Genomic DNA, 25,662 nt, shown 5'->3' with positions numbered 1-25,662 from the left:
TATATATTGAGAAATGATTTCCACAGTAAGTTTGATTAATATCCATTACCTCCCTGAGTCACACGTTCTTTTTTAACTTCTGATAAGAACATTTAAGATCGACTCTTGTAACTTTCAAATACACGACAGAGTCTTGTTAACTATAGTGGTCTCTGTTGTTTGAAGATAAGGGTTATCTCAGTGATTAAGAAAAACAAAAAAGAATGGGTTCAGACTCCAGCATCTAGCTAGTCTTTCAATTCAACTAGGCCAGTTCTGATAAATCTCAGTAGTTCGAAAAAAATTTTTTTAATGTAGTACAATACACGTAACGTAAAATTGATCATTTTAACCATTGTTAAGCATACGCTCGGTGGCATTAAGTCCATTCACACTACCATCCACCTCCAGAACGTTTTCATCATCCCAAACTGAATCTCTGTGCCAGTTAAATAGTAACTTGCCACCTCCCTCCTCCCCACTCCCTGGTAACCTCTATTCTACCTTCTGTCTCTATGAACTGGCCTGTTTTGGGTACCTCTTACAAGTAGACCCATGCAATATTTGTCCTTTGGTATCTGGCTTATTTCACTTAGCATAAATCTTTTTCAAGGTTCATCCATGGCGTTTACCCAAATTTCATTCCTTTTTAAGACTAAATAATGCTGCACTGTGATATATAGATTCTCTTTACCCATTTGTCTGTTGATGGACATTTGAGTTATTTCCACCTTTTCGCTATCGGGAGTAATTCTGCTATGTATTCATCAGAAATATTTGTCAGAGTCCTTGCTGTCGATTCTTTTGGGTAGGTATCCAGAAGCTGAACTGCTGTACTACATGGCAATTTCCACATCTTAAAAACAAAACGGAACACCTTTGCCATTGAAACTGGTGAAAAAATGGTATAGCAGGGATACCCCTGCTTCTGCTCCATCCGGTTGGCCAGCACACTGTATTTCCTATTCTCTCAACGATAAAAATAGTGACAGCCATTATTTGTTGAGTGATGCTTATGTACTAGGTACTGCACTCAATACCTTTCTTATGTGTGAAGGACCATGCTGTCCCACACTTGACAGATGATTAAATAGACCCAGAGAAGTTAAGTAATTTGCTCAGGCTCACCTAGTTAGAAAGTGGCAGAACCCAGCAAAGTCTGCCTCCAGAGTCTGCCTTCTTAACCTCCACGTCCCCTTCTTCCATAGGAAGTCAAAACTTTCCCTGCTGTTTAAGCTGCAACCGTGTCATTAGCACAGACTGCAGTGTGAGAGAGAATTCCGTACCTGTATCACGGGAGGCCATCTCATTCTCCTTGAACTCTCTCAGGAAAGGATATTGCTTAGGTTCAGCTGGTCCAGCCAGGGGCCTTCACTCTCTTGGGGTAAACAGCTTTTAAAATTCCTTTTTGAAAAAACTCAAGCTCTTTACCGATAAGCTTAGTTCTCTGAAGGTTACCAAATTCGAAGTCCAGCTCTTCTGCCTGCACAAACAAGGCCTGGAAGGTGGGCGTCTTAATCTAGCCCAGAGGTTCTTTGCCTTTTAACGTATGCCAGCATCCCCTGGAGGGCTGGTTAAAATGCACATTAATGAGCTCACCCTGAGTTTCTAATTCAGCAGGTCTGGGTTAGGGCCTGAGAATTTTTATCTTCCCAGCTGCTGCTGCTGCTGATTGGGACGTCCCACACAGAGAACCATGGCTGCAGCTCAACATCCCTTTGCCAATGAACGCTTCTGTGTTGAACACGCGGGACATCGGAACACTGTGGCCACCTCTAGGTCATGGTCCTAAGGACATCCATTTGGTGTTATGGAACCAGATGGTTAAAAAAAAAATCTACAGTTTCAAAACTTCAAATGTGTCTTTTAAAAAGCAATTCTGGGGCGCCTGGGTGGCTCAGTCGGTTAAGCGTCTGACTCTTGATTTTGGCTCAGGTCATGATCTCATGGGTCGTGAGTCTGAGCCCTGAGTTGGGCTCTGTGCCCAAGTGTGGAGCCTGCTTGGGATTCTCTCTCTCCCCCTTTCTCTACTCCTCCACTGGTGCTCTCTCTTTCTCACTCAAAATAAAGTAAAAAAATAAAATAAAAAGCAACTCTGGTGATTTGAAAACTATCAGAACTCTCCAAAAATTAAGCTATTTTTGCCTTTAATTCTCATTAGAAATCACATTTGTTTAAGACTTGCTAGATTTTCACATGAACTTATTGAAAGCATATGTCTCAAAAAAGGTTCCAAATAGTAGTCTAAATATCTAAGCTGATCTTGAATTGTCTACCATTAAAAACTTATCCCTCACTTATGCAGGTTGGAAAGATCTTTATATTCTTATCAGTGTCATTGGCAGAAGAAATGCAGATGGCTTAATTACAAAGGGCTGATAACCTTGAATCTCAGAAAACTTTTTGTGTTGGCCGTGTTATTCCCCTAATCCTCGTCTTTGCCAAATTTCTCTTCCTATTAGTGACAGAATGTAAAGTCCGCATCATTTTCATCTTCTGAATTAAACTTTAATTGTTCCAAAACATGGACTGTTCAATGCTCACAGACTAAGGGCCCAGATCTGTAGAAGTCTCATAAAAACTTTGGACGATTTCATTAATCTTTTTTCTTCCCACTGTCAATTCCCTAGAAGGCTTTATTCAGCCCAGACAACATTCTTCAGACCTACCATCAATCTTATTTTTTCCAAACTATTTTCCTGCTTTGTCAGCATTCTCTGAGCAAAATTTTCAGGCCCAACAAAACACAAATGTTTTCTTCTTGCTACAAATGTTTAGCAAGTGAATTCAACCTTGCTTCCCCACCCGCTCCTGCCAGCATTAGGAACCCTAAGAAGATCTATTTTTTGTGTAAGTGAACCTGGTATTAACACCTCTTAATCAAGACCAAATTGGGCTATAATCATGCGGATCACTAGACTAAACCTCTCATTTTATGTACCCAACTTAGGCCTCAGGATACAAATCCCTTTTGAAAAGATTCAAGCCATTATATAGGGTAAAAATCATTGTGAGGTTCAGTCCACCTCTCAACTGGTATGGCGTTCAAACAGAAGACAGCATGTACTAATTGTCCTTTAGATTTTCCATCTGAATTAAACAGTTTGGAAATAAAATTACTTTCATTAACATTTAATATGATTTGGGAGATGTAAGGCTGCATTATATTGACCTTTTACTTCAAGTCGCAAGTGAATGGCAAATCATTACAATAATTAGATGAGATAGTTACTTATTAACCAAGGATCCAAGGAGATTCTGCAATGAAGGTGATGCAAATATAATAATTTAAAAATAAACACTTTCGCTAGGTCATAATTGAGTGGAAAATAAAATAAAGCCTTCTACAAGGTTAATTTTCATGACTTCTCAGAATTTGCTGATGACCTAAGACTACAGTTTTTCAGATAGAGTAGATTAAAAAAAAAACAAACAGCATTATTTTGCTTGGAAGCACAAAGTACGGTCCTCTCCCCTCCCAACACGAAGGGATTTAAATATCCTTAAAATTTGTTTCAATCAACTTTGCAAATACTACATAGTTGAATCTCAATAGGTAGGAAGAGAAGCTGAAGAAAGATACAGTAAACACTTCTACTGAGTTCATTTCTAATAAATTATTGGTTCTCTTGTTGCTTTTGGAGGACTGATTTTTCATTAGAAACATAAGCAGCTCTTAAAATACCTATTAGATAGTAGGGGTATCTTGCAGTAAAAGGAAAAAATATACCTGAACCAATGCCAACCAACCAACGAAAACCCCGCAAAGCCCTAGGTTACTATGTGGGAACGATACAAAATTCAGGACACTTGAGGATGTGTTAACAGGTTGCATCCCCAGAATGATTTGCATTGCTTCGTAAGCAAATAAAAACAATCTGTTCTGCAGCAGGCCAAATTTCTCCATGTACAATGTCTAAAAAGCAATTTTGTTGTCAGTCCAACCAAACATTCTACTGCTGACCTTTAAGAAGAATAACACAAAAGCCAGAAGAGTTTGTCTCTTTTCTTGGGAGTATTTCCATTATAATTAGTTGTCTAAACAGTTCTCTCATGACTAATAATATTTGGTGTGTTTTACTTTTCTGACACTTTGCAGGTAAAATATCTCTAAGGAAGTTTGAGAAAATATTTTTGGAAATGTTTCTGTTATATCAAGTCAATGAAGGGAAGGAGGAATCAGATTCTTGTCCTGACTATATTATTTGCTTCCTAAGTGATTTCTCAACCTATCTGTCATTACAGAATTATAGAATTTGAGCTGGAAGAGATCTAAGAGGGTGTCTTATTCAATAGATAAGAAAAAAGGATCCCATGAAATTTAAATAGCTTGCCCAAGTTCACGTAACTAGTAAGAACTGTGGATCCAGGGAAGACTAGAACAGACCTTGGGATGCTCATGGTTACTGTCTCAAGCAATGACCACATTTCTAAAAATAGGTGTGTGCACATGCGTACACACACACACAGAAGTAACCACGGCCATCTGTATTTTTACCGCATGACCAGTAGCTGCATGACAATCAGTAGTAGCATGACAATCAACAGCATTATTACACATGTTGATTAAAATACAATTTATGAAACTGGGGAGTAAAAATATTAGTGTTCAATTAGCATAAGATGGCCTGTTTTTGCTAAAGATAATGCAACATTCCATCTTTATGGTTTGTTTAAATATAGGGCTTTAGAACTTCATAAGCAGTTTTTATCACAGGGTCATGTCAGTTTGATATGATATTTTTACTCCTCATTAATTATATACTGATATATATGATTCTCTAAAACATCTTAAAGTCGGCTGATCTAAGAATTTACAGGGTACCAGGGGGGTCTGACTTAGATGGCAACCAGCTGATAGGTAAAGCCCTAAAAGAGACAACCTGCCTGCAGCTATCAACGCATGTGTGGACTAAAACATGAAAACGTATTCTAAGAATTTAGGTCACTCAATTAAAATCCTGAACATATAGACACTGGGAGACATGTGTATATATATATATCGTAAAAACATCTATGTGAGGACATTGATCAGAAAGGTAGAAAAAATTAGGCCACGGAATTGTTTGGATCATGATTAAAAAGATAGTAGTTTTTTTTATCCCCCTCGAAACATTATACGTTTTGATTCAATTGTAGACCCACGTGTGACATTTTTCTTTTGATTCTGTGATATAGTGGGAACACCTAGAGAGGTTGTTTTCCTACCATTTTTGTTTTCTCTTAACTTTAGTATTACTTCAAATTGAATTCTTAATCCTGATGCTACAGACCTGACTTTTATTAATCTGTTCTGATGAGACTTCCATGACTTTGTGTGAACATTAGAGAATTATACTTTGTCCCTGTTCCTACAGCTACCTTCACCGAAAGACAAAAACAAAAGTCTGTATTATAAATGAACCATACATACCATTGCTATAGTTATAGTAGACCCACTGCCCACTCTTGGGTTTTGGAAGTGACACAGGTGTCTCTTCAGCAGGAAGACTGTAGAATCTGCATTCAACGAACAGCCGTTGGATAGTGTCATCTGCAGTTACTCGAGAATCATTAAGCCTTAGAGCTATGATCTCAATCCGAATTTTTTCTGATGGCTGTTTCAAGAGCAGAAACAAAAAACAACAAAGAAACATAAAACAAATGAGCAGAAACCCATTTACTCTTTTTCACTATCAATTTTAAATAAAACATGAAGGCCAATGGGTTTCTTTTTTGGAACACATTGTACACGACTGTGTAGTTACACATGATAGATTATTCACGACAGAGAGAGAGAGAATGAGATTCTAATGCCCCAGGGTTTGAAGTTAACAGTGTCATGGCAATAGTCTCCTGATTTACATTTGAGGCTATAAATACCCCACTAGTAGTCTATCAGGGCCGAAGATTATGAGATCTTCATCTCCGATTGCTTTCAGAATGACAAGTATCACTTGGCCTTGTTTCAAACTATGTAATGAAGTACATGTTTATCACTGCTTTTATTTAATCTATTGTACCTGAGAAAGTTTCAGTTATTTAGAGATCAAAGCCTGTTGAATACATCATAGCGATTATGCTAGTATACGTTGCTATATGAATCCGTATTAACTAGAGCAGAAACTATAGTCCATTGTCTTATATATTCTGCCACAACATGTTTCATTCAATAAGTAATGTTTTCAAACAAGAGAAACAAACCGTCTACCTAATTTAACACAGGTTTCCTTGTGGTTTATTTTTTTAACCTCATTTTTACAGATTTAATAGTTACAAATAACAGTTTTACTGTGTAATTTTCATTTCAATCCTTACTTAATACATTTTGGTGTCACAGACATTATTATACAAGCCATATATGTTTCCTTGAGTGATGACTTAAAACAAACAACAGTCTCTGACTTCAAAATTAGATCACACCAAGGTAACTCCTCCCTTAGAACTGTAAACTTTTTTACAATTTTAAGTTTATACTTCATTCCCTTTTACTAAACCCCTCTTTACTAAATTCAGAAGCACGCTAGAAAATCCTGAAACCAGGACCTGTCTATATGGCCAACTTTTTAGGAACTCATTGTCAAACATAAATCAGTTGTGCAAATTCACCATAGTGACTACTTAGATGTTTCAAAGCATATAATATAATTAATCAAACTGAAAAGCATAACTATCCTATTGTAAAAATATCCCCATAAAGAACAATTTCTATTGCTGTCAAACCCCCTCAATATTTGATGAAGTAATTTTGCCCCATTCTTTCAAAAGACATTTTCTTTTATTATGTATTCTAAGACACTTTAACTAAAAACCCAAATCTGAATATTTCAATAAGGTTATTTTATTATTCAGTAGATTCATGGAAATTTTACTAGGATGACAGAGAAAATTCCACACCATTCTGTCTCCACTAATACAGGTACGAGGCTGCAGCTGGCAATATTACTAGGATTAGCATAGTATGATGAAATATTTAAAGGAAAATTTTTTCTAAAACCTAATAAATCAAATGACTGCCAAATGTCATTAAAGTGATGGTCTTTGACTTGAATATGCTTTTCATATTCAAATTTGAAAAGAAAGAGATGGAAGCCTGGAAAGGTTACTCGGTTTCAACTAATAACCTCGAGCCCTCTCCGTTCACGTGCATAAAAAATGAAGTTGGCTCTATTGTCTAACCTCACTTCAGAAAAGCCCTTCTCTGCTTGCTGAAGACTAACATGGGAAAGAAAATATTTTAAGTGATATTATTTTTTCCTTAAAATGCATCGTGGTTGTCAGAATACCACATGCGCACACACATTTTATAATTCTGGTTCAAATGGAGCACCGTGCATAATTAAGTCTTTTTACATGCCTTGTAATTTGAAAAACTCAGAATTGTTATAACAATAACATCTTATAAAATATTCCTGCCTCGGCACAAAAGAATTAAAGGAAAATAGCCACTGAGAGGCATGGTTACCTCTACGTTGTGCAGAGAAGAATTTAAAGTTGTTTATCACAGAACCCAATGAAGAGACAAATGAACTTATAAATAGCAGGGGAATCAAATTTATTTAACCGGTTATTTTATTAATAATATATTAAGTGTACAATCCCCATATAAAAACTTGCATTACTGTAAGGACGAATTTAGGTTATCAAATAAGACTATATACAAAAATAGAATTCTAAATGAAAGTAGATTACAGCCAAAGAAACAAGCAAAAACATCAATACCGAACAAACCAAAAGAAAACCCATCATATTCAAATAAATTTAAAAGAGCTTTAAATTCCTTACATGGCATCATCTCCTTTCTGGTCCAGTTTTTTATTGTTATTCCCCCTCGAGCCTCATTACCTCGATCCCATGTCCCTTAAATTTTCTAATATTATGTATAGAAGTTATTAGTTACCATTTCTTTGTTTTTTTTTAAATATGTATTTATTTTTGGGATAGCGCAAGCGGGGGAGGGGCAGAAAGAGGGGGACAGAGGATCTGAAGTGGGCTCTGTGTTGACAGGCTGACAGGAGCGAGCCCGATGTGGGGCTCAAACTTATGAATGGTGAGATTTGAATAACTTGAGCCGAAGTCAGACACTCAACCAACTGAGCCACCCAGGTGCCCCTTTTGTCTTTTTAAAAAATGTTTACTTATTTTGAGAGAGAGAGAAGGAGACAGCAGGTGGGGGAGAGGCAAAGAGGGAGGGAGAGAAAGAGTCCCAAGCAGGCTCCATGCTGTCAGTGCGGAGCCTGATGCGCGGCTTGATTCCTTGAACCGTGAGATAGTGACCTGAGCCGAAATCAAGAGTTGGATGCTTAACAGATTGAGCCAGCCAGGCGCCCCATCTTTGTTCTTTTTATGCTACATAAATCAACTTAAAATAAATTAGAAGACGGATAAGTTCCAAATAGTATATATCCAGGGAAGCATGCTCTGTCTGAATAAAGAATTTTCTAAACATTATACCTTTTGGCTACTGGGGCTAGCCAATTTATTTTTCAACATTGGAACAATTCTGGTTGTGTTTTTGCCTCTGTGAATCAAAAGTTCAACTAGATTGTAAATAAAGATTTTGAAGATTAAGAAGTACATCAGCTGTCTGACTGACGGTTCAGTCAGACAACTTCGTGTCAGAAATGAACTCATACCCTCTCCCCTGATCTCATTCATCCTCCGATATTTCCCATCTCAGGTGACATCACCAGCCACCTGGCCACCCTACAGCCAGGAGACCTCGGAGCCACGGTTGCCATTTTCATTTTTCATACCCACCACATCCTGGAGATCACCCATCCCTATTCATGCCACTTCCTGAACACAATGATTCATCAGATTATTGAAAGCTTGTGTTTCAACATTGTATCAGCTATTGGGGATAAAAAGACAAAACAGGATGTGGCTTCTCTTTTCATTTTTATCTCTAGAGAAATTTGTTTAGGTTCTCATCTGATCTGGGGGAAGGACTCACTCAACAGCTGCCTAGTATTAGCATGCAGTTTGACGGAGTAACAAGGGAGAAATGAGAAGGGATCATGAAAGAGAACTGGTCGGCAGAACTGGACGCAGATGGACGGTACCAGCCTATAAACTCGGGGACTCAGGGACGCGAGCTACCCTGCTTATGACATCACTGCTGTTGGCATGCAGCACACGCTCAGAAACGAAGGGATCTACTCTCACGGCTAGAAGAGAGGCAAGGCACTCCTGCCCCTAATCCCTGGTCTGGAGTCTCAGCTGCCCTTCTTGTGGCTGAATTCTCTCCCTAAAAACAAATCAGGTATCACCCTTTCTGCTTGAAAGCCTGTTAACTTACACTCTAGCCATTTTCTGGGACCAGTGGTGTGCTGTTTACATAGCTTAGGTTTTTTGCATCTGAAATCTTCTTCACCAGACAAAATTCTACTTATTTTATGTCCTGGGCCACACATGCTGTCCTTTTAGGATAGCATTTCTACTCTCCAAGGGTGAGCTGGTTCCTCCTCTGGGTCCTTACTACACTTTCTAGTCACGTTATACTTCATGGATTTTTTTTTTTTTTTTTTTTTTTTTTTTTTTTTTTTGCGCCTATCTGCTTCTCTGTAGACTGTGAGCTCCTGGAGGCCAGAGCCTTGTCCTATTAATCTTCTGCTATTTAACATCCTATCTGGCACATAGTAGGCTCTCAATAAATACTTAAAGATATGGAGTCAAGGGAGGCTGAATATTTTTTATATATTCAGAATATCTTTTGTATATTGCCAGTAAAAGGTGTAGCTGCATTTTTTTTTTTTAGGTTTTCTTTTTTAACAAATATTTATTGTGTCTCCCGTGTTTTGGTAAGTTGGTTATTACTAACTGTTGAAAAATATATAGAAATCTTGCTGTTTAAGGTTTCAGTTAAATAAGAGTATTTCAAAGACAGGTCAATATTGTGGAACTGAGATGGGAGGTTACTATTTTTTGAACTTTTCCAATTTTTCATAATAAAACAATGAAAAGTTCCACTAGGAGACTTGCAAGGGATAACCATACACTGATTCAAACAAGTCTTTGCAGTCAGATGCATCATAATGTCTGTTTAGGATCTCTAGAACAAGACAATTGTACTTCTGTAGGGTATTGGTAGCCTTCACATGTAGTAAGTTGGCCACACGGTATAGGCTTTAGGCTTTTCCTGTCTTCTATTCTGTATGTGTGAACGTTTGTTACTAAGTATGATGTTACTTTTGTCTTATTCACCAAGTGCCCTATTTACATCTCTAGTTAGCAAGATGTTGACGTTAGCATATAAAAAAAAAAGCATTTAAAAGTCGACGGTGGTGAACAGAAGTAATAGAAGTCACTCAAGTAAGAAGTTATTTTTACTTGCCTGTATAGATGGACACTCCATACTGTGTGATTGAATGATCTAGAAATGTGATGACAGCTTGTATTACTCGCAGAGAAAAAAAGTTAAAAGTTCTCATGATTTTGGCTCAATTCCACCATTGCTTCCTGACTGATGCTAATTCACTTTTTAGGCCATATTTTTCTACAGTATTTACTTAAGCTTTTATTGGCATGCTTAAATTTTTTATGTTTTACTTCAGAGGATCATGCTGAATTCTTCCTCTGGTTTCAAGCATCAGAGCAGTCACATTGGAGTTGAATTGTTAGGCTTCTAAAAACTAATTATACTTGACAGTCCTTAAACATCATATCCCTTAACTGAGGATGGCCTATGATAAAAGTTTTCAACTTGTTTTAGTCCATTAGATTTAACTCTAACTCTGGTGAGATTACATGTGAGTTTTATTTCATTCTAAATTTCTACAGTGAATAAGCATTTCCGTAACTTTAAAAATTATAAAGTATAGAAAATAATTTGGCATATTCAAGTACTCAACGTCTAAAACAGATGTTACCATTTTGCTGTATCTGCTTCAAACTTTTTTTGTTATTACTGTTGAAGAAATGAAACATTTCAGTTAGATACAGGTAAAGCCCCTACCTCCTAGTTCCTTTCTTTCCTTTCTCATCCCCCCATAGGTAACCACTATTCTTAAGTTGGTATGTATCACTCCCAAACACGCTTTTATACTTTCTACAACATAGGTATATATCCATAAACGACACAGAGTATTGTTCTGTTTTTAGGCTTTATATCAGTGGTATCAGCCTCTATCAATCATTTTGCAACTTGTGTTTTTTTTCACTGAATGCTATATATTTTTAGATTTATTCACGTTTATAATTAAAATCCAATTCCTATATATTAACTGTTCTATAGAATTCCATTTATATTGCATATATAATCTATAGTCCACTTATTTCTTTACTGATGAACAATCCAGGTGTCCACAGTTTTTTGCTATTACAAACAATGTTGCATTCCTTTATGTTTTCTTGTGTATGTGAATGATTCTCTTAGAAGAATTGCTAAGGGATAGAGGTGAGAAATTCAAATTACTCCCCAAATGGTTCCATGAATTTACATGGGTATTACATTTATCACTATAAAAATGTGTTACATACGTGTGTATGTGTGTATGTGTGTAAATAAATATAAACAAAGCCTACCTATAGGAGTAGGTAGAACTTGGTACTATATAGCAAACTGATAAGATATAAAATGGACATGGAAGGTTATAATCTATGTCTATGCCCTTTAAGAGGAAAATTTTAATTGGGGTGAGTTCTAAGAAAAGCTCACCATTGGTATTGACAGAGCCATAGGTAAACAGGGTAGGAATGCACACTGATTAATAGTGATTCTTACAACTTCCTTCTTCAGGCTGGGGGTGGGCAGAGTCATCTCAAAAAAAAAAAAAAAAAAAGTCCTCCCAGGGGAGCCTGGGGGGCTCAGTCAGTTAAGCAACCAACTCTTGGTTTCGGCTCAGGTCATGATCTCACGGTTTGTGAGTCTGAGCCCCACATTGGGCTCTGCACTGACAGTGTGGAGTCTACTTGGGATTTTCTCTCTCCCTCCCTCTCTGCCCCTGCTTGTGCTCGCTCTCTCTCTCTCTCTCTCTCTCTCTGAAAATAAATACATAAACTTTAAAAAAAAAAAGTCCTCTCAACTCACACTAGGCTCTAAAACTTCCCCTTATTAGGAATCATATCCATTCTTCATACATGTTTTGATTGAAAATATTTGGTTTCTTAAAAGCTCTTTGGGAGAAAGAAGAGTAAAGAGAAACTCAAACTGTCAAGACAATAATGTTTTTAACAAACAAAAGCAAAAAAAAACCCAGCTTTCATCAGTGGCAGTAACTTACCTTTTCTCACGTGTTCTGTGAAAGACCCATATTAAACAAATAATGTAAATACCGAAAACTTCAGTGATGGAGATCAAAATGGTGCTAGAGTTAAGAGGGCTTATTTTTCGAATACTGTCATGGTCTCCCTTATACACCATGAAAATTACTGCATCTATAATGGTCAGCAAATTACAGAAGCTTGTTACCACATGTTCTAAAGCAATGGTTGGAATATTTTTTCCTGTCCTAATACACCTGAGGGATATGACACATTTCCATCATTAACTGTGGCTTACTATGGCAATAATGTGAAGGAAGGAGAGAATTTTAAAAATTACCCTCAATTTCAGGTGATTTTGATATGCTATTCCACTTTCACCATCATTGAAAACAGATGTTATAGTACAGTGGTTCTCAATTTTGGCTGCACATTAGTATCACCCGGGGAGCTTTAAACAAAATTCGGATTTAGCTGATCCGGATGGAGCCAGGCCCTGGCATTTAAAAATGCTCTCTAGGTGATCTGAGTGTGCAGTCACGGTGAGAAGTACCACTTTTCCCTAAAGTTGTTCTTAAACTCTTAGCATGCCCCAGAATGACCTGAAAGGCTCAATAACACACGGATTGCTGGGCCTCCGTCTCTGAATTTCTCATTCATGAGGTGTGGGGTGGGGTCCAAGAATTTGCATCCTCACAGTTTCTGAGGTGACGCTGACGCTGCTGGTCTGGGGACCACATTTTGAGAATCACTGCTCTAAACCAAGAAAGATTCAACGTATATTTGTTGTCCCTTTCTAAGATATTTGCAAAAAAGCTTCCATGATATTCATATGAAACTGTTCTCTAGTTATTATTTAACATTTTAGTACAGACTTAGCTTACAAATTATTTCCTTTCTGGAAGGAGTCTATACTCATCATTAAACATAATCCAACAAGAGGGGCACCAGGTTAAACGCCTGACTCTTGATTTCGGCTCAGGTCATGATCATGGTTTGTGGGTTCGAGCCCATGTTGGCTCTGTGCTGATGGTGTGGGGGCCTGCTTGGGATTCTCTTTTTCCCTTTCTCTCTGCCTCTCCCCTGCTCACTCTCTCTCTTTCTCAAAATAAATAAATACACTTAAGAAAAATAATCCAACAATATAAATCCCAAAAGTAAAATATAAAAGTTCCTTGTTTTCGGCAATTTTTTGCCAAAGGGGTTGGCAATTACGTTTTGTATAATTTTTGCATCACAGGCCATATGGTCTCTGTTGCAAACACTCAACTCTGCTCTTCTAGAGTGAAAGCAGTATAGACAATAGGTAAATGATGGGTGTAGCTGTGTTTCAGTGAAACTTTATTTACAAAAACAGGTAGAGAGAGGGCTGGGATTGACACATTGGCCATAGTTTGCTGACCCCTGCCCTGACCATGTCCCAGAGATACTCACTGCTAATGGTGTTTGGATTATATATTTCTAGACATTTTCTTGGTTTACATAAACCTAAATGTTGTGTCTATATGCTCATATAAAAATGTGTACGTATGTGTATATAAATATACCTCTTTCTTGGCTTCTTTGTAATGGAATTTTCAGTGAGGTGTAATTTCTTCACCATTGGTTTGGCAAAGGTGTGATGTGAGGAAGCAGGAATTTTTATACGTTGTTACTGTAACCAGAAATGTTTGCATTAGCAAAAACTGAAAGAAGCCTAAGGCTCCATGGGACACTCAACCAACTGAGACACCTAGATGCCCTCACCTAAAGGTCCTTCAAAAGGGGCTTATTTAAATAAATATGGTATGGCTATGCATTGCAGTATTATGCATCTGTTAAAAGAAATGGAATATACTACTATGGAAAGACGTCCATAGTATATTAGTAAGAGATAATTAAGTTGCAAAACATAAAAAATAGTTTTGGAAGGATCTACCAGCAGAGTAATTCAACATTTCTGGTTTCACCTAAAATATATTTTGAAACGTATTCTATCTAGCTGAAGCGTCCGTATGTAAAACAGCGGGAGGGGCTTATTTTACACATTGACAGGATATCATGTTTGATTCTGAAATCGTTTAATAAGTTTTTTAAAGTTTACTCATGTATTTTGAGCACGGGTGCGTGTGCGGGGCAAGGGCAGACAGAGAAGGAGAGAGAGAGAGAATCCCAAGCAGGCTCCAAACTATCAGCTCAGAGTCCGACTCAGGGCTTGAGCCCATGAACCATGAGAAACCAAGAGTCAGACATTTAACTGACTAAGCCACCCAGGTGCCCTGACTTAATACTTTCTATTTTTATTCATTTAAAATTTTTTTTAACGTTTATTTTGAGACAGAGAGACATACACACACGAGCAGTGAGATCATAACCTGAGCCGAAGTTGGATGCTTAACCTAATGAGCCACCCAGGTGCCCCCTGATTTAATACTTTTTAATACATGAATTCTAAAAGTAGTGAGTTGCTTTATGCATTTTGCCTTTCAAATCTTTAAAGCATATTTTGCTGAACATCATTATTGCAGTCACCTGGGAATGCCAACTCATATTGTTCAAGAGGACCTGGTTTCCAGGTGGAATTGCAATTTCGTCCAATTGAATATGGCAGTTTTTACAAAACTGCCATTAGTAGAAACAGAGAAAGAGAATGATGTAAATACGCAATGCACAGAAGAGTCCGTTGCTCTTTCAGAGTGTGACTTCCCATTCTTACCTGTGGGCGCACTTTAAGAAATCTGTGAATTGATGGCCATACATTTCGTAGTGAAAATGGAAAGCTGTGTTGCTTAAAAGATAAAACTAGAAACACTCTGAAAGGAGGATTGTTAATTCTTTTTTTTAGTGTCATGGCAGATGCAAATTTTTGGTTTTGATGTCTATTTTAAGGACCTAAAACAAGGCTTTTAATCAATGTATTATACATCAAATTGATACTGTTAACTTCTGATTATTCAAATTAATAAAATATTCATAGAGAAATGTCCAAAGTTTTACATTTCTCAGACTCCCCCCACCCCACTTAATTATCATGCCTAGAAGCTTTTTAGTAAAAGAATCAGTCGTCAGGCTGACGGAATCTGACAGGCCAGCAAGGCCCAATTACACTGGTGCTCTGTGGCCCTTTGATGTCCTGGAAACGAAGAGCGATAGGGGCAAATTGGGTAGCACATTATGTTAATGACTTGATTTAATCCAGCCACTAAACTTTATGTAGCCTGTTAAAAAAGATGCTAACACTAATTATGCCACTTTGGAAAGAAAAGGAGGGGACAAGCATTTCACTCTGACAAAGTGAAGCTCATAAATGTTGTAAATGAAATGAAACAAAATGAAGTAATCTATGATTAATTATACATCACAGACATAAAGAAAAGAGGAAGAACCAAGTAATATGTCTAAGTCCTGGGAAATCTGTTAGATTCCTGTTAAGGATCAGCATTTCTAAGAAATAACTGTGAGCTGAGAGATTCTGAAACATGCAAGGAGGAAACTGGGTGATCTTCAAGTGCTTATACAGTGTAGCAGGTAATTCAGATTCACAGTGTAATTGGCATAAATGATACTTATCTAGGATACTACTTTAGTCTCAATTCTGTGACATGAGAGGGTAGAGGCAATTGGTTAAAAAAAAATCTTATCAAATGGGGAGAACCAGAGTAGGGTTCTCTAATTACTTTTTAATTAGTCTCTGTGTCTCTCTTCTTTTAAAATTGAATTCAAGAGTGTAAACTCCCTAAGAGCAAGAGGATTATTTCTCTTATTCACTGCTATATTCTCATGGCCTAGAACAAAACTTGGAATGCAGCAAATACTCCCCAAATACCTGTTTAATGAGTGAGTGATCTTCCCCCTCCCTTAAAAGCCCTTATTGGCCGCTCATAGAACTTTAGGATAGACTTCAGCCTCCTTGGATGATACACAAGAGGCCTCAACGCTGAGGACACGTCTACCTTTTCAGCATATTCTCCTGGAGCCCGGTAGGTGTGCCATAGATGTAGTCCACCCTAAAACCATTCTGAATTTCCAGAACAAGTTATGCTCCACATTCTAATTTTTATGCTATCATTCCTCTGTCCTGAAATGACCCCTCTATGGCTCTCACTAACTCCTCATCACCTTCAACACTTGGCTCAAGCTTCACTGACTTTTGGAAGTCATCCTTGATGAGGGTCCCTCATGCTGTTGGGTACTTGCTTGAATGCTCCTATAGCAGCACCCTGTGCATTCCGTTCCCCTAACTCCGACCACCTTACGTTGTGACTGTGTTTCCTTGCAGACTGTGACTTCTTTGAGGCGAGGGATTGCTTCTTTTCTGACACAGAGTAGATGCTAAGGAATATAGGATTGTTGTGATAATTAAAGGACATGTTACGCAGGATGTGCTTAGGTCAGAAGCACCATTCAAGTCGTCCTTTCCTTCTGATGAAAGCCATGTGTCACTGTCCTGAAAGTGCTACCTGAAGCAGTTCTTAAGGAAGATATACAGGAAGAAATGTCTGATTCAAACATGCACGCTTACTGTGCTGGGTGTAATGACAATACATTCTTCATAAAATGATGTGATAGTTCATTTTATCTGTCAACTTGACTGGACCACCAGCTATTCAGACATAGGTCAAACATTGTCTTAGGTGTGTCCTTGGAGTGTTTCTGGATAAGATTAACATCTGAGGTGGTAGATGGAGTAAAGCAGACTGCCCTCTCTAATGTGGGTGGGGCCTCCTCTAATCAATTGAAGACCTAAACAGAACAAAAAGGAGAACAAAAAGAGAGAACTCCTCTTGCCTGTTGGCCTTCACATGCAACGTTGGTCTTTTCCTGACTTTGAATGTGATAATGGAACACACTGACTCTTGTCGGGTCTCTGCCTGCCTGCTCTCCAGCTCGAATTTGTACCAGTGGCACTCCAACTTTTACGGTCTTCAGACCCAGACTGGAGCTACACCATTGCATTTCCTGGGTCTTTGCCTTGCTGAATGCAGATCCTGGGACTTCTCAGTCCCCACAGTCACGTGGCTCAATTCTTTATAATAAATCTTTCTATATGTAGACATTTATACATATATATCCTATTGGTTCTATTTCCCTGGAAAACCCTAATACAAATGGCTATCCACACAAGGGGCCCATTTTCCCTTTAATTCCCCTTATCACAATTTTCTAATAGACAGCATAGAATTTCTATTCATCAGTTTGATAAACAATTTCGGGTTTGATAAAGCAAAAAAGCTAAATTTAATTGAACTAAATGCTTTATTAAAAGTGTCCAGGAAACCATATTCAAGATTTCTTCCTTGATTTATTGATTTTGAAGAAAAAAGACTCCATATATCAGGATGCATGGGTCAGGTGGTATTATAATTAATAACAATGGTAATAAAACTTTGGACAGATGAACTATTCTGTTTGCATTTGGGTTTGTTCTGCAAAGAGGTTAAGCTGAGAATTTTAAGAGTTGAAAGAAGTATTCCAATTCTTACCCAAAAAGTAGAAATTCTAAAAAATGGTGTACAATTAATCATTTCAGGAAAATTAATGTAGATGAACAGAAAAAGCTAGAGCCTTTTTACTTTACTTACACTTACTTTATAAAAATGGCCCCCCCTTAAAATAAAAAATGCTCCGCTAAGTGGTATACTTCCCATGTAAATTAAAGTACAATTTTCTTTTCAAAATTTGAATTTACATACTACTTTTCAGCAATGTGCTACAAAACACGTAAACACTATACAAGATCTAACAGGGTTTAATTTTTTGGCAGAAATGAAATAACTTTAATAGTTTATCAGTGGACATATTTAGATATGAATAGTGTATGAATTCACATTTGCAAGCTATTATAGTTTTGAATGCAATATCACATTTTGAATTCTTAAAGTTGAGATGTGATTTAACATACCTTTGTACAATGGTTCTGAAAAGGAGTCAGGGAAGTCAACTGGTTTTATCAATTAACTATTAAAGCTACTATTGTTAGGTATTGTTAACATGTAAGCCAAACTAACTCCAGAAGTTATCACCCATCACATTATGAAACTACATATAAATTTATTTTGTACTAGACGATTGTATGGGTAAGATTGTGAAAATACATTAGCATTTTCCCAGAAATATTTTTGCCCGAAGATTTTCATACATGAAGACTGATACACTACGAATAAAGACAACTTTATTTTACAATTTTCTAGCTGGCATCAAGTTACTGACCTGTTTGATATTCTCGGAGACAGGACCAGGAATAATACATTCATCACTGTCAGACGCTGATCTCTCTTCCTCATCTGTTAAAAAATAAAACTCAATAGTTTAAGTCTATTAAAGCAAATATACCTTGTAAAATGGACAGAAATAAGCACATGTCATAAGGACAACCTTAAAAGAACAATATGATAATTACGTCTAGACCTTTTTTAACAGCAAAGATATTTACTTTTACATTTTATTTCATTTATTTTAAATGTTTATTTATTTATTTTGAGAGAGAGAGAGAGAGAGAGCAAGGCAATGGAGGGGCAGAGGGAGAGGGAGAGAGAGAGAATCTCAAGCAGGCTCTGTGCTCTCCACGCAGAGACTGACATGGGGCTTGATCTCATGAGCTGTCAGATCACAACCTGAGCCGAAATCAAGAGTAAGACACTTAACCGACTGAGTCACCTAGGCGCCCCTAAATTATATTTTAGGAAAGAGAAAAAAAAAAAAAAAAAAAAAAAAAGACTGAAAATTCCAAGTTCAGTTTTAGTAGAAACAAAGATAATAAAAATATAGCTTGTTGTGAAATTGAAAAATAATCTTTAAAAAGATTTTTTAAAATATTTGTTTATTTTTGAGAGACAGAGAGACAGAGCATGAGCGGGAGAGGGGCAGACAGAGAGGGAGACACAGAATCCGAAGCAGGCTCCAGGCTCCGAGCTGTCAGCCCAGAGCCCGACGCGGGGCTCGAACTCACGAGCTGTGAGATCATCACCTGAGACGAAGTCAGACGCTCAACTGACTGGGCCACCCAGGTGCCCCTAAAAATAATCTTTTTAAAGAGAACAGGGTAATAGGTGTTTTCTAACAGCCTAACCAATTATACTGTGCAAAAAATCAAGTTACTCTTAGTATTTAAAAGCATCTTTAAAATTTTTTGCAGTTTTATTGTGGCACAATTGACGTACAATAAACTGCACATATTTAAAATGCAAAATTTTATATTTTGACATATACATAATTCTGTGAAATCATCACCGCAATTAAGATCGTGAATATATCCATCACTCCATAAGTTTCCTCGTGCCCCCGATAATCTACTCCTATTTTGCATCTCTCTGTTCCTATTTGCCCTTCCCCAGGGAGCGACTTCAATGCTTTGTCACTATAGTTGCCTGTTCCAGATATTCATAGAAATTAAATACTGTCATGAGTTGTCTTTTTTTGTCTGACTTCTTAGTTTTAATTTTTAAAAAGTTAATTTCTCTAGAATAATCCAGATGATAGTATAACACCCACAGAGAATATGAAGTTATTTAAAATATAAACTGGACACGTGGTCAGCAGTTATACTTGGATGCTAGTGGGGCACTCCAAGCTGAAATAAGAAGGTGTGCAGTCGTTCCCCCGACCGTAGCTGACGAGACTGAACTCTGTCCCATCATTTCTGTCGGGAGATAGGTATCATGAGGTAGATCCACTGTTAAATGAAGATGCCCTGTAGGCATACTCTTTTAAAAAAAATTTTTTTTATGTTTATTTATTTTTGAGAGAGAAAGAGAGAGAGCACGAGTGGGGAGAGGGGCAGAGAGAGAGGGAGACACAGAAACTGAAGCAGGCTCCAGGCTCTGAGCTGTCAGCACAGAACCTGACGCGGGGCTCGAACCCACGAACCGTGAAACCATGACCTGAGCCAAAGTCGAATGCTCAACTGACTGAGCCACCCAGGCGCCCCAAAGGCATACTCTTAACAGATTAAATAAAGCAAAGAAGGAAATAATGTTAACTTAAAAAAAGGAAAAAAAAATCACCTTCTGGTTCTAGTTCCTCAGTTATTTCTGTTTCATCTTCTGAAGAAGACAAACTTCGGTCTGCAAGCTGACCCTCAGAGAGACAAGACACATCATCATCTCTTCCTTCTATTTTCTCAGTATTCTCTTTTACCTTCGTTACACTGCTTCCTTGAGAAACCTGAAGAAAGGAAAGCACACTGATACACTGTTGCTTAGATCACATGTATACATACTTGTTGAAACACTGGATTAATAAAGCATGCAAGCTTGAGACTTAAATATATAGACAAGCATTACACATAAGTGATTCGTTAGAAAACAATCACCGAAATTGCACAAATGATAATATGCAGATACATGAAAATGTTATTATAAACCAAGAATGAAAAATGCATTAACATCAAAATGACTTTTACAGATTACTCTAATTCATATATCTATTTACTACCTGCTAATATCAGCATAATTGTAGCTCTTACAACCCTTGTCATATTTTTGGTCCTTCTATTCCCAGGAAGTTGTACACAAAAATAGGATAATGCTATGATTTCTTGATCCATGTTAATACAAAGTCTTTTAAGAACCAAATAACCTTTTGAAAGAATTTTAATGCAAATACATACCTCAGGAATATGTGAAAGAGTTGGCATATTAATTTCTATTTCTGGTGTATGCTCCACTTCTGATGAAATTTCCTTCCCATCTTCAGGAGAAGTAGTTATCTCCTTTTATTGATGTAAAAACATGCATGTATGTTATTTTGTATTTACTACTAAATCTCAAATCATCCATACACACACACACACACACACACACACACACACACACACACACATACACGTATATACATATATATGTGAGTAAATATCGTAGTTACCCATCTGTCCCTAAATTTAGTTAATGTATTTCAGTACAATGGTTGCTATTCATCATGGTATATACACAATTTAAGAACGGCAAGTGTAGTTCACTGAAGGACTGTTTATAACTGAAAGCAATGCAAATGTTCAACAGTAGAGGGCTACTTAAGTAAAATACGGTACATCCAAATACCTGAGTTCTTTGTAACCATGAAAAAAATAATAATGTAGATCATTATTAGTACTTACTGACACTGTCACTGCCACTGACATTGTACAAGTGTACTGACACTGACAGAGTGGTACTTACTAACACTGAAGAGAGTACGCAATACAGCGTTGGGTAGAAAAGCTAGCTATGGAACAATACATATAGTTGTACACGCTTTTGTTAAAAAACAAACAAGCCAACAATGTGTATATTCCCATGGGAATAAGTGCGGAAGACAATTCACCAAAATTCCATCTCTGACATATAGATTTGGGGAAATTTAATTTTATTTTTAATGTTTTTAAATTTTCCTTTGTATTTTTTAATATTTCTATAATGATTATACATTACTCATGTAATTAAAAAACTGCATGTACTAGGATAGATAATGTACTTTCTATGATCAACATTCTTTTTTAACTGTATCAAAAATCAATTTATAATCAATCATTTTCCAGGATTTATAAACTGATGTGTATTTTTAAAATGCAGCTTATCATTTTTGCTATTTTAAAAGTAAACATGTCCAATATAGAATATATGAAAGATAGGGGTGCCTGGGTGGCTCAGTCAGTTAAGCATCTGACTTTGGCTGAGGTCATGATCTCACGGTTCATGGGTATGAGCCCCGTGTCGGGCTCTGTGCTGACAGCTCAGAGCCTTGAGCCTGCTTCAGATTCTGTGTCTCCCTCTCTCTCTGACCCTCCCCTGCTCATGCTCTGTCTCTCTCTGTCTCTCAAAAATGAATAAACATTAAAAAATATTAAATAAAAGAAAATGTGAAAGATAAACAAGAAAACAAAAGAAATTAATACAAATCCATATTTTCATTACCCAATGGTAATATCTGTTAATAATAGATTTCTTTTCATTTTTTACCTTTTTCTTTATGGTTAATTTTTAATGCAAATAAAGAAATCTCTTGGTTACATAGCAGTAATTATATTATAAATACAATATATCCTATTACATTTAAAAAACCCTTAATACCACAACATAAAATTTTCTCTTGGTATGAAACTTTGGGTAAACATAATTTTTAATAAAACATAATATTAAAATAAATGAATGTATCATAATTTAATGAACCACTTTACTAGTGTTGGACATATAACTGGTTCACCATTTTTAGCTGTTGTGATGAACGCTGCAACAAACATCTCTATGCACATCTTTTTTATATTTATGATCATTTATGTAGGAATCAGGCTACCTGTGTTCGAATCCCAGATCTAATACTTTGACCTTGAGCAAGTTACTTAAGCTCTGTAAACATTACCTTCCCAATCTTTAAAAGGGAATAATTCTAGTATGATCCTAAGGTTGTTGTGAGAATTAAATGAGTTCAGTGGCCATAAAGCATTTAGCTCAGTGTCTGACACATAATAAGCACTCAGTAGGTATTAGCTATTAAATACTGCCTGACTAGTAATTCTTGAATTCATTTATTTAGCACATATATATGAAATGCACTGTATATGCCAGGTATTTTGTAAGCTCTGGGTGGTGGCTGTGTAGCTATTCACTGAGCTGTGTGCTTAAGATTCATGTCCTTTACCTATGTGAGAGATATGTCAATTACAAATAAGTTATTATTTTTTTAAAGTCCAAAAGACATGATGATGGTAACTCGAGTGGTGAGAGTAGAGATGACTGACTACGGGATATGTTTTGGAAGTATAGCTGACAGGTTTTGTGGATGAACTGGATGTGGGATGTGAAAGAGGAAATGCCAAAGGGATGACTTTGAAATTTCATGACTGTGCAACTGGTTGAACGGTCAGTCATTTATGAGAATGGGAAACAATGAAAGAAACATTTTGGAAGAGGGTTGGTGAGATGACATCTGGGTTTTGACATGTGAAGTTTAGGTTTCTACTAGACGTCCAATGCATATGAAATAAGCAGGAAGAAAATAAATCTGGAATTGGGCAGCGAGATCAAGACTGAAGATACAAATATGGGAGTATCAGCATCTAGATGTTGTTCCAAACTGTGAGATTGGTGGTGACTGGGTGGCTCAGTCAGTTAAGCATCTGGCTCTCGGTTTCGGCTCAGCTCATGACCTTGTGGTTCATGGAACAGCGTGGAGCCTGCTTAAGATTCTCTCTCTTCCTTTCTCTTTGCCCCTTGCCTATGCTTTCTCTTTGCCCCTCGCCTATGCTTTCTCTCTCTCAAAATAAATAAATAAACATTAAAAAAAAAAAAAACCCAAACTATGAGACTGGATAAGACCTCTGAATGTAGATACAGACTGAGCAGACGTCTAGGTCTGCAGTTTAAATACTGAAGCGCCTCAATCTTTTTTTTTTTTTTTTTTTGTAAATTTTTTTTTCAACGTTTATTTATTTATTTGGGACAGAGAGAGACAGAGCATGAACGGGGGAGGGCCAGACAGAGAGGGAGACACAGAATTGGAAACAGGCTCCAGGCTCCGAGCCATCAGCCCAGAGCCTGACGCGGGGCTCGAACTCACGGACCGCGAGATCGTGACCTGGCTGAAGTCGGACGCTTAACCGACTGCGCCACCCAGGCGCCCCTGAAGCGCCTCAATCTTGAGAGATTTGGTCCAAGGGAGTGAGAAAAATAACTGGTAAAGTTGGAGGGCAAGAAAGGCACAGTGTTCCAGAGGCCAAGTGAAGAGGAAGCGAGTATTCCACTGTGTCAGATGTTATGGGGAGATGAAGATGGGACTCAGAATTGACTATTGGCTGTGGCAAAGTCAAAGTCATCGTGACCTTAGCACGGGTGGTTGAAATGAGGATGAATTAGCCTAGAGTGAGTTCAAGAAACAGTGTGAAGAAAGGATGACAGAATTAAGACAACTTTTTGAAGAGATTTTTTTTCCCCATAAATGAGGACAGAGGATTAAAGCAGTAGCTGGAGACATAGATGGAGCCAAAGGAGGGTTTAGATCAAAGAGTAAGAAGAATTAACATTTCTAAACCGTGCCAAATTATTAAGCTAACATTTAAAGGAAAAAGAAGCATTTTATTCACTGGTTTCCTTTGAAATCAGGTAGAGTATATTATAACTATATCATGTATTTCAAATACTTATTATGGGAGAAAAAAATTAGTATTTTCAGTGTTTACTACTTACAGAACTCTGATGAGGGGTGATATCCACAAAAGATACTTTCTTATCTACAGGTGTTAAACGCTGTCTTGGTTTAGGTGTTGGTGCCTAAGATAAATCAATACATTAAAGTGCACTTAGATAAGACTTCAGCTATTTTTTTCTTTCTTTCTTTTTAAACGATTTCTTTAGTGGTAGAGTCACGGTTACTTACAACTATTGTGCTAATAGAGGATGTTGGAGGTAGTTTTTGAACAACTTTTGACTCTTCTTTGTGTATAAAATTTCCTAAGTCTTCAGTTATAGATCCACTTGGTGGAAGGTAAGCAAATTTCCATTTCAATATAACATGGATGGTTCCTGCAGGATGCTTTTTATGATCTGTTAACTCAAATATTCCTGTCAAATTATGAAAAAAATTTTAATTAATGCTAGAGTGAAATTTTGTTACCATAAGAATTAAAGAAGAACAAAGAGAACTACCCACGACTTTAAAAATAATTTTGGTTTTTACTCACACCTCAAATGGCTTAGAGAATAAAGACAAAATAATCTATGATAGGTTCATCTCTCAAGCAGACTGCTTTCAGAAATTAAGGTCTCAGTGATAATACTGACTCTTAGATGAGAAAATTAACTTATAAATATTTTAATTCAATGAAATTAAATTTGGAGATTATTCAGAGTTCTTAGCCTTCTGCTAAGATATTATCTAGGTTATAGTTCAAAAATCAACCTTCATCTTGACTTGAATATTCTTGCAAAAGACTTGTCTCTATAGAAAAATATATTAGAACTTCACAAATTCAAGTAATTTATATATCAAAGGAAGACTTCATATTACCATATAATTTTATAACTTTATTTTTAATTTTATGATAATTTTTATCATAATTTAAAATATATTTTACTGGGATTTGTTAAATTATTCCCAATTAATAGCAACACAGCAAACAAACGTCCATAAAATAAACAAAGCATCTAAAATAGTAATTTTAAAAAGTATCACCTAGTTGTAACTGTAATATAGAGTCACAAATTTTAGTCATACTGAAAAATCTTGGACTTGAAAAAAACAGAACTATATTTCAAGTACAACTTTTTTCAGGGGTATCCTTCCTTTACTTACTAGAGTCTGTTCTGACTCAAGGGTTTCACACATCTTTTAATGGCTGGCTGGGAAAGAAAAAACAAAACAACTCTAGACCTTAGAACCAAAGAATAAAGATGATATATGGAATAGAAGGAGATGATAAACTTCTATTACAGGCACAGGTGGGACTTCTAGAATGACGGAATGAAGAGCTCAGTAAATCCTTTCCACAAAAAGAAAGAAATAATAAAACTGGACCATTTAACGGCTCTGGAAATTAAACAAAGGTGTACA

The 25,662-nt window shown here is 36.8% G+C and overlaps 1 protein-coding gene across 2 annotated transcripts in view; it reads right to left on the bottom strand.

Moving 5' to 3' along the window:
- Positions 1 to 25,662, bottom strand: part of RPGRIP1L (RPGRIP1 like) — a 92,892-nt gene that overhangs the window by 11,723 nt on the left and 55,507 nt on the right. For both annotated transcript variants that reach the window (XM_030299606.1, XM_030299608.2), the window contains exons 18-23: positions 24,490 to 24,674; positions 24,300 to 24,383; positions 20,750 to 20,851; positions 20,145 to 20,304; positions 18,352 to 18,425; positions 5,393 to 5,576 (exon numbers count right to left, since the gene is read on the bottom strand). In XM_030299606.1, the coding sequence (XP_030155466.1) occupies positions 5,393 to 5,576; positions 18,352 to 18,425; positions 20,145 to 20,304; positions 20,750 to 20,851; positions 24,300 to 24,383; positions 24,490 to 24,674 (789 nt within the window). The remainder of the gene's footprint in view (positions 1 to 5,392; positions 5,577 to 18,351; positions 18,426 to 20,144; positions 20,305 to 20,749; positions 20,852 to 24,299; positions 24,384 to 24,489; positions 24,675 to 25,662) is intronic.

The sequence above is a fragment of the Lynx canadensis genome, chromosome E2, assembly GCF_007474595.2.
Source record: "Lynx canadensis isolate LIC74 chromosome E2, mLynCan4.pri.v2, whole genome shotgun sequence".
NCBI classification, from domain to species: domain Eukaryota; kingdom Metazoa; phylum Chordata; class Mammalia; order Carnivora; family Felidae; genus Lynx; species Lynx canadensis.
The sequence above is the reverse complement of the archived record's forward strand: the minus strand, read 5'-3'. Positions and strand labels throughout refer to the sequence as shown.